This window comes from Somniosus microcephalus, chromosome 21, assembly GCF_052327205.1.
Source record: "Somniosus microcephalus isolate GS21.2 chromosome 21, FLI_Smic_1.0, whole genome shotgun sequence".
NCBI classification, from domain to species: domain Eukaryota; kingdom Metazoa; phylum Chordata; class Chondrichthyes; order Squaliformes; family Somniosidae; genus Somniosus; species Somniosus microcephalus.
The window spans coordinates 31,632,583-31,647,683 of record NC_141007.1 but is presented as its reverse complement, the minus strand read 5'-3'; the positions used below and the strand labels follow the sequence as shown (position 1 = coordinate 31,647,683).

Sequence of the window (15,101 nt, the reverse complement as noted above, 5' to 3'; positions counted from 1 at the left end):
CATAATAGATTTTGTCCTCAAATTGATATTTTAAATGCTAACTCAAGAATTTACAATTCTTCAAATACTTACTGACACTATCTAGAAATGAAGTGGTTGTGTTGAAATAGAACAAGGCAGCTTCGCCTCAGACAGTTTCACCTGTAACGAGGTCATAGCAGAAAAAGTTTAGCAATATCCGTTTTGTTAATTAAAATCGCTCGCACATTTCTTTCACGTGTCTCTGGTGTTATTTTAAACAGAATGTTTAAAGCAAATAGCAATGCAACAATGAACTGTTAAAATCATAACTCACGCTGTTACCAGTTCACCAGGCACCCCACCAGTCTATCGAAGGGGCAGCAGCAACAAACGTAGACATTCACTTAGGATATTTGCGATTGCCATTGATTTTAATGGGGCAGAACCGTGATAATTAGCTTCTCAGTTTTCGCTGAAGGTAGCGGCAGAGCACCGCAAAGGTCCCAGGAAATTACGGTGAGGCGCAATTTGCTGGCAGTGCGAGCCGACACCGACATGGCGAGGGCAACGGGGCATCTGTGACCTTAGTGAACGTCAGGACCAACAGAGCAACTCCTGAACCAAATGAGATTTAAGGACTGAGAAAGAAAGAGAGGAACGATGGAGAAAGAGGGTGAATTAAGAGCCAAATCAGTTACAAAAGCGAAAGAAAGGGAAAAAAAGATTGAATTAAAAAGAGAGAAAAAAAGAGACAAAGGAAAAGTAAGATTTTTTTTTTAATTTAACATTTTTTAAATCATCAACAATTTACTACATGCAGGAATGAGATTGAACACTTTAAATTATTCCCTTTCTGGGCCAGATTGGCATTGTATTAACAATGGTCACATCATTAAAAGGACACGTACGCTCTTAATTGCTAGACTTAACTTTATGCGGCCAGTTTAATGGGCAATTAATGTGAAAATCCAGCAGGTTCTTAAAAATAACGGGGAGGCCAAGGGTGAGATGCCGGTTACATGAAGCAAACGGCAGACTGGCGTAGTCGACCAGCAAGTTCTGGAGATTCGCAACTCACGCCGTATCTCTTCATCCCTTGAATTCGATGGTCGAATTGAGCATTAATAACAGTGTGCGTCATTAACATGCCGTTAGTTTTCCAACAAGATCCAGCCCAATGTGTCAAGCATTTTGCAACAGTCAGGTGTTGCTTGTAATGAAAAGCTGAAAACATATTTTAAAATATTAGAATTTTTTTTTCTTAATGGATAGCTGAGAATTACAGCTAAACTTTAGCAATATAAAGCAAAACTAAAAAAAAACGTACCACTTGATAGCCTTCACTTTCGAAAATGCACAACTCTACAGTGTAATTAAATGTTACTGCTAAATCAACCATAAAACCCACTGAAAGGCAATGTCTGAATCAAGTACATTCATTGGAAGCCACACAAGAATTGTAGAAGGACCATATTATAATGGGTATTGGGGAACTCATCTCCTCTGCCAATTCCTGTCAAGCTAATCATGAGGAGGCATAATGGAGCAGCACAAGGCAAATAACCAGATGGCGATTCCCCCTTCTTTTATACACCCCAATGAGTACAACTCCTCTGTCCGTGAGCTGGGGCAGGAGATGAATAGAGATTGTACTATAATCATTATCACTATGACTTTAACAGTTCCTTCATCTCTGCCTTTCTCTCATCGTCCACCTGTGCCATTCCACCGTTGCATCCTAAACTCCAAAGACAACAGACTTGAATCTATTGGCACATGACTGCTCTTGTCAACCACATCTGGCTAGACTATGCCAAGCATTATCATGCCTTCCTATTCACAGCCAAATCATCCTACCACTCCAGGATCATCCTGGAGTGAAAGAATAATCCACTGCCCCCGTCTCGCCCACAGGAAAATGTCTCCTCAAACCCACTTGCCTGACCCCTCCTATTCTGCCACACCAAGTGCAAGATCATGTATTTCTTCCTGAAAATTGAGACCAGCCACACAACTGCCTCAGCCAACATCTCCCCACCCCCCCACCAGGCCCTCATTCACCATAGCTATTACTGCCCTGTATCACTCTGTAGGTTTTCTTCCCAACTACACAATGTCCTCTGTAAGTTAATCTCTTCTACAAGATCCAACTTCTGCTCCCCCACCTAACTTTTATTCGTTCCTGGGATCTGGGCATCGCTGGCAAGACCAGCATTTATTGCCCATCCCTAATTGCCCTTGAGAAGGTGGTGGTGAGCCATCGCCTTGAACCGCTGCAGTCCGTGCGGTAAAGATACTCCCATAGTGCTGTTAGAAACATAGAAGATAGGAGCAGGAGTAGGCCATTCGGCCCTTCGAGCCTGCTCCGCCATTCAATGAGATCATGGCTGATCATCCAAGTTCAGTACCCTGTCCCTGCCTTCTCCCCATATCCCTTGATCCCTTTAGCCTTAAGAAATATATCCAACTTTTTCTTGAATATATTTAATGAACTGGCCTCCACCGCCCACTGTGGCAGAGAATTCCACAGGTTCACCACTCTCTGGGTGAAGAAATTCCTCCTCATTTCAGTCCTAAATGGCTTACCCCTTATCCTTAGACTGTGACCCCTGGTTCTGGACTCCCCGGCCATCAGAAACATCCTTCCTGCATCTAGTCTGTCCAGGCCTGACTGAATTTTATAGGTTTCGATGAGATCCCCTCTCAATCTTCTAAACTCCAGTGAGTATAAGCCCAATCGACACAATCTCTCCTCATACATCATTCCTGCCATCCCAGGTATCAGCCTGGTGAACCTTCGCTGCACTCCTTCCATGACAAGAACGTCCTTCCTCAGGTAAGGCGACCAAAACGGCACACAGTACTCAAGGTGCGGTCTCACCAAGGCTCTGTACAACTGTAGCAAGACATCCTTGTTCCTGTACTCAAACCCTCTTGCTACGAAGGCCAGCATACTATTTGTCTTCTTAACCGCCTGCTGCACCTGCATGCTTACCTTCAGCGACTGGTGCACAAGAACACCCAGGTCTCTTTGCACTTCCCCTTCTCCCAATCTATTGCCATTCAAATAATAATCTGCCTTCCTGTTTTTGCCACCAAAGTGGATAACCCCACATTTATCCACATTATAGTGCATTTGCCATTTTTCTGCCCAATCACCCAACCTGTCCAAATCATACCAGATACGGAGTTCCAGAATTTTGACCCAGCGATGATGAACAGTGATATATTTCCAAGTCAGGATGGTGTTTAACTTGCAGGTGATGGTGTTCCCATGCGCTTGCTGCCCTTGTCCTTCCAGGTGGTTGAGGTCATGGGTTGGGGGGTGCTGCCGAAGAAGCCTTGGTGAGTTGCTGCAGTGCATCGTGTAGATGGTACACCCTGCAGCCACAGTATACCAGTGGTGCAGAGTGCATGTTTAATGAGGTGGATGGGGTGCCAATCAAGCAGGCTGCTTTGCCCTGGATGGTGTCAAGCTTCTTGAGTGTTGTTGGTGCTGCACTCAGCCAAGCAAGTGGAGAGTATTCCATCACACTCCTGACTTGTGCCGTGTAGATGGTGGAAAGGCTTCAGGGAGTCAGGAGGTGAGACACTCGCTGCAGAATACCCAGCCTCTGACCTCTTGTAGCCACAGTATTTATGTGACTGGTCCAGTTAAGCTTCTGGTCAATGGTGACCCTCAGGATGTTGACGGTGGGGGATTCAGTGATGGTAATGCCGTTGAATGTCAAGGGGCAGTGGTTAGACTCTCGCTTGTTGGAGATAGTCATTACCTGGCACTTTTGTGCGGCGAATGTTACTTGCCACTTATCAGCCCAGCTTCTGACCACTTGAGTACTTTCTTGGTTCCCATGATTCTTGAAATTTTCAATTACTCTCCTTTGTTCTGGTAATGTGTCTCTCCTTTTCAAAAGTGTCTAATCAGCTTCTTTCACAAAAAGCCCACCGTCATCTTCACTTGTCACTAATCTGCAACTGCCCTTTCTTCTTCAAGGTCCTTGAACTGTTCACCTCCCAGCTCCATGCCCACTTCTCCCACAAATTCCATTCATATCCCTTAGTATCATTCACCAATTATATTCTCTATGACTGTAATCACTAGTTTATCCAGCCTTGTCCTCCTCAACCTCTTTTCAGCACACCATCCTCCTCTACCACTCATGGTCCAACTCTTCTTTAGTATGATTCCTTTGCTACCTGTCCAAATGTGGCTAGCATATCCTATCGTGGCATGGTGACCTCCATAAATCCCCTTGCGTTCTTTCCTCTTCCTTACAGATGATACTGAACGGGAGCATGTAGACAATGGAGCAGTTTCCATATATATGCTGACAGCACCAGCTCAAGGTTTCCACTTTGCTCATCCCACAACCTCTCTGCTGTCATTAAATCATGGACGAAGCATATTTTTCTGCAACTGAAGAACAGCAATTCCAAAATCATAATTTTTGCCCACCCACCCCCACAAAAGCTTTAAACCACTTGCAATTCACTCAGGCCGAATGGAACCTTAGTATCAGGTTTATTCCAGAGCGGTGATCCAATCCAAGACCACTTCCACCTTCACATTGCTTGCCTCCGCTCCATACCTCACCTTCACTGAATCCCTTAACCATGCATTCGTCACCTCAACTCAATTTCTCAAACTCCCTCCTCATTGGCCTAACCTCCACGCTCCATAAAGTACTTGTCCAAAACTCACTGCCCGTATTCTACCATCATCTCCATCCTTACTAGCCCACCGATCCACCGCATACAATTTATCATCCAGAAATTCCTCAATGGTCTCACCCATCCCACTCCTGCAACCCCCTCTATTCTTATGTGCCCTCACATCCTGATGCTTACCTTTTATGCATTCCATATTTGGTAGCAGAGCCTTCCAAATATCCCTCTCTAAAACCCTTTGCTTCTCTCCCTTATTTTAAAAGACTCCTTCTAACTTATCTTTGACCAAGTCTTCAATCACCTCTCCCAAATCCCTCAAAGACTTGGACACCGATTTTAACTCCAAGTGGCTTCCCCGCTCAGGCCAGAGTTAAAATTACAGCTGGATCTCAATGATGTCATCAGGCCACAAGATGCATAGGTAATGAAGGGCCCCATTGGCTCCGAGCGCATGACCTTGCTGCCTTCTCAGGAAAGCAGGTTAAAATTGTAGATGTTGCGATCATGGCAGCTTTCGGACAGGTAAGAGCCAGGGCGATATTAATTACCCACCCACCAAGATTCTGCTGAGCGAGTAGGGTTAAAATCGCGTGTCTATTCCTTCCTTCCTCTATGAAAGGCCTTGCTACGTTTTTCTATGTTAAAGTTATTACATTAATACAAGTTGTTGTGATATTGCATGGCAGTGTGTTGCTGGAACAGCATGCTGTATTTCTTGCAATTTTAATCAATGAACAAGTTTGCTAATTTCACAATCCATATACAGTATTTTACAGATTTACTACACATCAATTGATTTTATAATAAATCCCTGGTCGATGAATAGCTTGTTAAATGCAATATTACTGATCAGAAATTCACAGCAAAATATTAAGAAGAATCTTCCATTGCAGTTTCCTAGAAACTTTTGATGAAGTCAGACTCTCAGTTGTTGGCTGACCCATTCTGCATTCCTAAAATTTTGTTTTTATTTCAGATTTTCAACATTCTCAGGCATCATCGCATTAAATATGCTTAACTGGAAATACTTTTTAAGTTATTATTTTTAACTCACCTGTGGTTTGGAAGAGTGAAGATATCACCACAAGTTGTGTAGAGGAAATCAGTATAATTCAGGAAAACGAAGTGTAAACATAAAATGGTTTGGGATACATTTTTAATTCATTTAACAGAATTATTCACTGAAAAATCAACTCAGAAGTCACAGTTTTGTAGTCACTGCGTTGCGATAGATTTACAAAAGGAACTTAACGGTCAGTACACCCTTTAAAAATTAAATGCAAAGAATTACAATTAAATCGTTTTTGTCTGTTTGTGTAGTTTTTGCTTAAACCATAATGAAAGTTGCTCGAGAAACATTACTACATTCAGCAGCTTCTGTCCAGAACGTATAGCCACCGAAAATCCTGATTTCTGGCCCCCCTAGTTCCCAAATTGCACTTTTAACAGACCCTTCCCCAAAAGGTAGGAGAGCGACCTAAATATAGTTTTTCTTTTCGTTACAGATGTACACAATTTTATGGATGACTTCACAGGGTGTGAAGGGTGCTGCATTGAGAATACAAATGTGTGATAATTCAGCTCACTCGCATTCTCCAGTTCTGTAATGTATCTCATACTGACTTCTATTGGAATTAGCACTCACCATTTTAACTTAATAAAACCTCTAGTTAAAATTCTTTTGAACAGAACATGTCCCAATAGCAGCAGTCAAGAAGGTTCAAACAGTAACCCTCCAACCGCCCAAAAAACCCCACAATGCAACAGGAAACTCGCTTAAATCTCAAATTTACCATCGAATTTTCAACAAAGACATTAAACTATTTTTACTTGCGCACATTCCAGTGACCATCTTTTTAAACATCAACATTACTCACGGTTTGTAGACCACTTTTAATTATTGGTATTTTAGATTTAATATGGCATGGATGGTTTTAATGTGCTTTTATACTAAGCTAATTCAGGCAGAATTTTCCACGACTGGCATGAGGCACTGTATCAGCAACGTACTTGATACGAACATGATCAATAACAAGCTCCAGTAAGGGACTTTTGCTCGGAGGTAATAGGTTGTTGGTGCTAAAAATTACTGATCCAAATGTTTGCAATAAGACAAAGCACTTTAATTATATTATTCAATTTGAGATGGATTAATGCCCAGGATATTTTGGCACGGTTTATAGCTTTTCCCTTGCAAGTGTTGCACTGTATTTAGAGTACACTTGTGTTAACCATGTCCAGCTGATGAAGTTGTATGTAAATAGAGGTTAAATTAAACAACATCCCTTCATACCAGAATAATTCAGTGAAAAAGAGTGGCGCCGTATTAGATGTGTGGATTTGGGTGTTTGAGATTCTTTCGCCATCTGTGTAAATAATTATTCAAGATTAAAGATTTAGGAATCACATCTTGCACATGCAACCACTGGCCTCACAAGGTGCAGTAAACTCAGTTTGTTGGTAAAATGCAGCATTTTCCCCCCTAGTTAAAATTCCCACTTATGGAGGCTGAATAATGGCAAGAAATTATGATCTCAGGGCACTATGGCCAACTACCCCACCCCCCCACTATACACTTTTTGAGCGCCCCCTTACAGATGTACATACTTTATGGATGATTTCATAAGGTGCGAGGGTGCCATGTTGATGGTACAAATGTTTGTTAATTCAGCTCCCTCGCATTCTCCAGTCCTGTAATGCATCCCATACCGACTCCTACTGGAATTGGCATTCACCGTTTAACTTAATAAAACTTCTAGTTAAAATTCTTTCAAACAAAACATGTCCCAATAGCAACACTCGTCACAAGTTTGCAACAGTAACCTATCAGGACTGTTAATACTTAAACAAAGATCAAGGAGGAATTAAAATAAATCTTTCAAGCACGTTCATGAATCTGGCGAGAATTCCAAGCTTCCGACCACATTTCACCAAAGGTCCTGCAGCAATGCTGGCATGGAAATAATTTCTTTAAAATAACTGGCATCACCGACGTACAACATCCTGGCACAGTATCCACAGCATCAAGATCTGCAACAAGTTCATTTATTATTCTAAAGATTCAACTCTGGTTTCAAAATAAATTATACATCTCGTACAATCAATAAATGAGAAAAGTTAAACCTTATGTTCCTCTGCATACATGTTCCCTAAATCACGAAGACTGTATTTGTGTTCCATTCTACAGATGTTAAAAAATAATTTTTTGCTCGTCTTTACAATAAATACCATACATGGAGATTGATGCACCCTCTCTCAGTTATGGAGCAAGACATGGGATTTCCCCCACACTATTTTCTAGTCCCATCCCTCCTCTCAAAACACGAGGGAGTTCCTACTCTCAACTGGAATTATTTCTGAAGGTGCAGGTTGAGGAATTTTCCATGGGGAGGAAGAGGCAGATGGCAAATTAATACAGTGTTGTGTTGCACCTTGTAGATGACACTTCAGAATAGCAATGGCAGGGGTGTGGGGGTGAGAATGGAAGGGAGCAGGGAGAGCAGCACTTATAGGGGACCTACTTAAACGAGGGGAAAACAAATTAAATGGGATAGGAAAATAAAAAAGGTACTTTTTTAAAAAAAAAGCACAGTTCAAAACCTGACTTCAGGCATCACAACCCAAGATTCACCATAACATTTTGATCATATGTCCTCCACATTTGGAGAGAGAGAAAAATATGGGATGTGTTTCCCGTGTCTTTATTTGCAGTTAGCAGAGAGGCCTGGAGAGGCCAAGCTCCAAAGGAAGAGAGAGTCAAGTCGGGGCTAGAGGCTTCTGGATAATTGGGGCCCTAGTTCATAACTGAAATGCTGTACCAAATAAAAACCAAAATGTAACTTGAATTACTTCAAGCTACACTCACGTCTGGCAAAAACTATACACAATAGTCTCACCTTTACAACAAAATAAAATCAGTTCAATCTCTTGTCACGTACTTTCGTGGTGTATTTGCTTTCTCACACACTAGCCCTCCAGGATAATGCACCAGCTCTTCCAAATAATTAATTCATTTCCAGCAGCATCTCAAGTCAGTTTTATTTTTTTGTGGTCCACGTCTTGATCAGACTCTTCAAACTCGCGTTTCTTTTTGATGACCGCCTCGCCAGCGCTCACGGCGGACGATGGTCCCTGGGCCCCAGGTCCGTTGGTACTCCAAGAACTCTGGGCTTCTTTCAGCTGCCGAAGCTCTCGCTTCTCACGGCGCTCCTCCATCTCCTCGATCTCATCCGCAAAAAGGGCTTTCAGGGGTGGGATGAGCTTAGGCACCACCCCAAAATCGCCAAAACGAACCTGTGGGGAATTTTTTTTGGGTTACGGTTGAGTGGTCAGTGAGGAATACAGCATTGAAGCCTTATTATTAAAAAGAGGGGGGGGGGGCGGAAAGACGTCACCATATTGGAGAGTCTTACGGCAAGCTAGGATCTTGGCCAAACCAGTAATGTGGGCTCTACTGCAACACCGTCAGAGGTTTCCATTGCCATGGACACCAAATCTGCTGCATGAATGTTAATGAAGTTGTTGAAATAAAAGTTAACACAAATAAGTTGCAGCACCAGATATAATGGCATCGCATAAACATGGTCACTGTCATCTCCTGGGCTGGTTTGGAGAGGAATTTTCCAGATTTTTCCCTTGTTGGTCCTGCATTTTTTTCACCTCTCCCAGGAGATTACATGGCTGCAAGGGTGTAGGAAGTATCTGGTTATTGAGGGGGGGGGGGGCAGGCTTGATGGGCCAGCTGGTCTTTACCTGGCCATCACTTCTGTACATTTGTGTGTTAAAGGGTTTTACATTATATGTAACCATGGTGATTCCACCCCAACATAATCATAAAACAGTACATACCCTCATATGATCAAAAGCTATTCCAACTTTCTCATTGAAGTCAGCACTGAATAGGGGGATCTTGGCGTATCGCTGGCTGAAATGATTTAACATTATAAATTCGGCATTCATCTTCATACCCACATCAATGGCTTGGGAGGTGGTGCTGAAGCAAAAGAGAGCAAACAAAGGGTTAAAACAGGAGGCTGGCAGAACAGTAGCTTTAACAAATATTGGGACAAGTGATTTGGAACGTGTAGTGCAACGTCCTGGAAAAATACTGCAACATGCACAAAAAGTCTCCAAGGTAGTGAAAGAGTCTAAAGTACCAGTGTCTAAGTGGATCAGAGTGAGAAATCATCTGTCCTACAAATGATCAATATTCAAGTGTGTTGGATATGGTGGTGGAAAGAGTGGGGGGGGGGGTTGCGCGGGGAAGCCCAGGCTGCAATATTAGATATTCAAAAGCAAATAACTTTACTAACTACGCCTCAAACACAAGACAAAAAGCCTGGGCGGGGAATGTTTAATTACAAGTGAACTGAACAAAAAGCAGCAAGTTCACTAGCCTCGCTCAGCGGTTTGAAACACTCGGGTAAACACACAGGAAGTCGGATCAAATCAAGGGAAACTATGAGCTTCAGAAAGACGATGCGAGGACTACGAGAAAGCTGAAACTAGTAGAGCATGTCTGAGGTGATCTCCCATCTCATTAAAGACCCAATGCTTTCGGGTCAACTCCTCAGCTTTACAGCAACAGGAAGCCCTGTCCAAACAAAGGGCAAAGTCACGTTCAATTAGCCCTGCAGGTACCTCCGTTTCTTCGGTTTAGATAATAGGCTCCATTACTCATCTTCTGCAATATCCCTCAAGAGCTAAAAGGATTGAATGGCACCAATCAAGTGTAAGAATGTGAAGAGACAAATTGTTTCTCGGCTGATGTTCAGTACCTGCTCAGATTATTTTCATTTCATTTTATCTGAACTTCTAATCACTTTTCCCCTCCATCAAGGGTTGTTCTGGACCCAACATCCCCTTTAGAATATTCGGTGCTGCCACACTACAGGAAACTTTCGATTTACCGGCATCTAAATAACCGGAAATCTCGGTTAACCGGCAAAATTCAGGAGTAGGTTCAGGTAAGTTTTATTACTTGCCTTCCTCGATCTGTTGCTGTGCAAGGGTGTGGCTGCAGCTGTTGCTAAGCTAGAGACGCTTGGAACTTGTGGCCATTGTTCTGCACCTGTTGCTAAGCAACAGGGTTTGTTGCTTTATACGGCGCTCTCAGCTCTCTGTATCTTTTACGATAGCTCTCGGTTGTCCGGAATTTTTGATGAACCGGCACCACGTCGGTCCCGAATAAAAAAAAGTTTCCTGTATTTGAACAGCCCCATCCCTCATTCCTGGTTCAAAAGTTCAGGTCTCAACAGCCGCTTTAAGAGAATTTTGATTTTAGTGGGATGTCCCCAACACTGCTCGACTAACCTTGAAGAGACCCCATAGCCTCTTTTCTATCCTTCTAGAAATCCCCCTGCCCAATCAAATGCCATGGAATAAGGCTAGTGACCACTTCTCCTGAGCAGACACCCCTCCTGTTAATGAACCCAGTACAAAGCCGACAGCCTCAGAAACAGAGAAGTGACCAACTGTATTCGACGCTTCCTTCAGTGCGCCAACACTTTTCTATTTAGAACAGCAGCTTCAGGGTCCTTCTAAAACTGACTTCTATACTTCAACATCATGGGACCACTGCAAAATACTACCCCACGGTGCCCTGTGCAAGAACCCACCTAATGCCAATCTACCCAAGAATTCAATCTGGTTGGTATCAAGACGTTGCTGAAATTCCCACGGTTTGGCCAGCCCTGGGACCCAGCTGTCCCTTCAGAATGCCCACTGATGGGGTTTTTGGTACTGGGGCACAGTCCCAATGCCATCAGGAACTGCTGTACCCATTTCTTTTACCAACACTCGTTGTAACCTCAACGACACAGAGATTGAGGCACATTGTTGAAGCAGAGAAGAGGGAGGTTTACTCTAATTAATTGTGCTATACTTGATATGGGAGTGCTTGATGCCAACATTGAGTGCAAAAATTAGAAACTTGTGTTTTATTCCCCAGAACGAAGATCCCTAACTTAACAAAACACAAAAACAAAATTACAATTCTTGAGAATATGTAGTAGTAGGATTTTGAGCAGATAGACAAGCTCCTATTTGCAAATAGTTTTTAATTGTCTCATTAAACAAAAATGAATGGAAGTGTATTATTCTTAGAGATGGAATTAAGCTGGACCTAGTGTTCAAAAGACTCAATCAGCTGCAACATGAGCCTGAACAGAAGGTGGTTTAATGTTAAACAGATACTAGAAATACTCCAGACTACACAGTACATCATACGAGATAGGACAAATCAATACTTTAACCCTCCCCTCACAGCTAAAGGGAGGAGACCTGCTTCATTGCCATGATGGCCGAGAACCATGGTAGTCAGGGCCGACAGGTCAGTCACGCTGTATGTTCATATACTTTGCACTACCAGGGGGTCCAGGGCAAACGCACACAGAAACCATCATGTCCAGCAAACGGAGACCTACCCATCCTCGAATCCAACATGGCCCATATCCTCAATCAGAAACATGCGAGCGGATGGTCATCTGAAGAGAGACACACATACACCTCCAGGAACCCCAGTTCCTGAATGAACCAGAGTCAAAATTTTCCCTCATAAGGGTCCTCTGTAACATGATAAAGCTTCTGCCTCCAGCTCATCCAACGCAGATCAATGCTGAGCCAGGAGACAAATATCCTATGTATGCTTGTTCTGTAAAGGACAGCATCTATGTGTCTTATGTATATTAAAAATGAAGAGGCTGCGTGCATTTTCTGTCTACAAAACTTAACTTGCTGTTGTTATTTTTGCTCATGCTTTTCTGTCAAGGTTTATTATTGTAAATTGCTACATCAACATTGCTGTGCCAACTGTTACAATGCAGTGGAGGCTTTGAGGAGCAAGTCCCTGCACACTCCCTCACAACTCTGTTGCGATCTTGTGTGCATTGCATATATATGGACAATACCATGGGAATTTACTAGCTGCATGATATTTCCTGGAAGCTTATAGCCTTTCTACTGGGAAATCTGAAGAGATAAGCACAACTTCGACAATAAGTTAATAAAATGCTTGATACTCTGTCTGACCAATTTAACTTATTCATGTAGACAGACTAGAAACACCATTTCAAACAGTTACGACAAGAGGAGCAATGAACGTTTTTGCTGATGACAGACAGACTGGTGCAAGGTTCCAGGGTATAAGAGACAGCATTGTGGCACCAGCCATGTACAACCTCATGATGTTTTCATGTTTATGCACAGCAGATGGCTTCTCCACAACTTAGCAAGCGACACTATACCCCTGCAGTGTAGAATGAAGATTGATTTTACTTACCGTTTAACCTAGCACATACCTACCACGACGTAATTAAATCTCTGCAGTCCCAGCCACTCTTTTGGATCAATACGGTTCAATTACCAGAAAAAAAGCAAAGATATTCTTGACGTAATAAAACTCACTACGCACTTGGTTCGAGTATAAAGCAAGGCTTTAATCAACTTGTTTCAGAACATGGAGGTCTAGTTGTCCTTCACTAGTTCCTGTCTTACAAAATGTCCCTGGACAAGCTGGACCCACGCCCGAGTATTTATACTCCTTGGACGGCGCCACCAGCTGGCCGTCCAGTGTTATTTAATGAGTAGTTTCTTTACGATGATGAGATTTATAACAATTCTTTTCTTAAAAAGCTATAGTTCCTCCAGGATGGGATGGATAGGGTTATCAATTTTGTGGCAGCATTTCCAGGGGGATTTGCAAAATAAACAAAAAGCAACTTTCCCCAAGTCCCATCCTTACCTGTGAGTTTTTTCGACAGCCTCTTCCTCCAGTCCATCTTCCAGCGTGGCCTCGTGAATCAGTAGGTTCGCATTCTGCCCTGTTCAGCAAACAAGACACTGTTCAAACAAAGAGCACTGGTCTTCAAATCTACAGACTTCTCCAACCTCCAATAAAAGCGGCACTGGTTAAATGGAGATGTAAATCAATATTTGATGGTGTTTTGCCAAGATTCCCACCATTAGAAATGCTTCATCAAACATGTTTTATTAGCACTCTAGAAAGCTGGCTAAAGCACTGCCTGAAACAACTGCCTTCAATTTGAACTACATGGAATGACCCACACTGGGGCAGGAACCTCACGAGAGATTGGGATGCTGGATGAAGTACAAAAAGCTACAAACGGTATTTTATAAGTGCACATGGAACCAATTAGGGGTTTAATGGAGCAGCTCCATGTGGTCTCAAGAGATCCTCTTTAAGTAGCTTGAGCACTTGAAAACAATTGCATTAATCAGACACAAGAGGTTCAAGTGGGGCTGGTTAGCATTCCTGCCAGCGTGAATCAGTATTGGCACAAATACCAGGTGACCATAAGGCACACTTGAACCAGCTCAAGGAGCGACTGTACAAATAAATCTTTGTGTGGCCGAGGCAGTGCGTGCAGATACAAACTGAGTTTTAGAAATGAAACACAGACCTAGAAAACATTACAAGTTGACAGAAGGCACCATGCTGTACAAAGGGAATTTGAAAACAACCGTTGCTGATAATTATCTGGAATGAGTGCTGGAAAACCATCTTCCTCAGTGGAAAAAAGACACAAGAAGGTTAAAAGTTGATAGGATAGAAACTTTTTCTGCTGGTGGGGGAGTCTAGGTCAAGGGGACTGACCTTAAAAGAGCCAGACCACTCAGGAGGGAAGTTGGGAAACACTTCTTAACGCACAGGTTGGTAAAAGTGTGGAACTCTCTCCAACAAGCAGTAGGGGCGAGCTCAATTAACAATTTTAAATCTGAGATCAATAGATTTTTGCTAGACAAGGGTATAAAAAGATATGTAGCCAAGGCTGGTGGATGGAGCGAAGATACAGATCGGCTATGATCTTATTGAATGACAGAACAGACTCGAGGGGCTGAATGGCCTACTCCTGTTCCTATGTATCCTGAAATACTGGAGGAATTAGATCAATGTTCTACTTCATCTTAATCCCAGCAGTTCGGAATCAACATATTAACTGACCTGTCTGAATGAGAGCTGGACATGGCATGGTATCTCCTGAATAAACTATTTTCCAGCCTGATTTGTGTTGGAGAGCACAGCCGAAGGCGTTCCTGCAGTGACGCACGACACATGTCTGGAACTGTCAGCAACAAGTGTCACATGTGGAGAAAAGAAAAAGGGAAAAACATAATGAGATGAGCCGTTCTTTTCCGAACATCTCCATTCTATCTACAAGTGCAGCCCCGACCTCCCTATTAGTCGCCACTATAACTCCGCTCCCCGCACTCTGACCTCTCCATCTCCATCTCCAGTCTTGTTGCTTGTTCCAAATGAAGCTCAACACAAGCTCCAGGAACAGCATCTTATCATTCCGATGGGCATTCTGCATAATCCTTGGTCTGAGCACACTGAGCTTAGTAACTTCAGACCTTAGCTACGCTCTCCATTTTCTTCACAGCAGTGGGTGCTTGTGATGTGGGGAGGGTCTGCAGGGGTTAGAAAGGGGAGAAAAGGCAGGGTGACAGTTGTG

The 15,101-nt window shown here is 42.9% G+C and overlaps 1 protein-coding gene across 4 annotated transcripts in view; it reads right to left on the bottom strand.

The window, feature by feature from the left end:
- Positions 1 to 5,768: 5,768 nt before the first annotated feature.
- Positions 5,769 to 15,101, bottom strand: part of elac2 (elaC ribonuclease Z 2) — a 52,933-nt gene continuing 43,600 nt past the window's right edge. For 2 of the 4 annotated variants that reach the window (XM_085963404.1, XM_085963405.1), the window contains 4 exons: positions 14,591 to 14,711; positions 13,370 to 13,448; positions 9,478 to 9,622; positions 7,661 to 8,922 (listed from right to left, as the gene is read on the bottom strand). In XM_085963404.1, the coding sequence (XP_085819530.1) occupies positions 8,656 to 8,922; positions 9,478 to 9,622; positions 13,370 to 13,448; positions 14,591 to 14,711 (612 nt within the window). In that variant the 3' untranslated portion in view covers positions 7,661 to 8,655. The other 2 variants (XR_015073059.1, XR_015073058.1) reach the window with 2 other exon arrangements.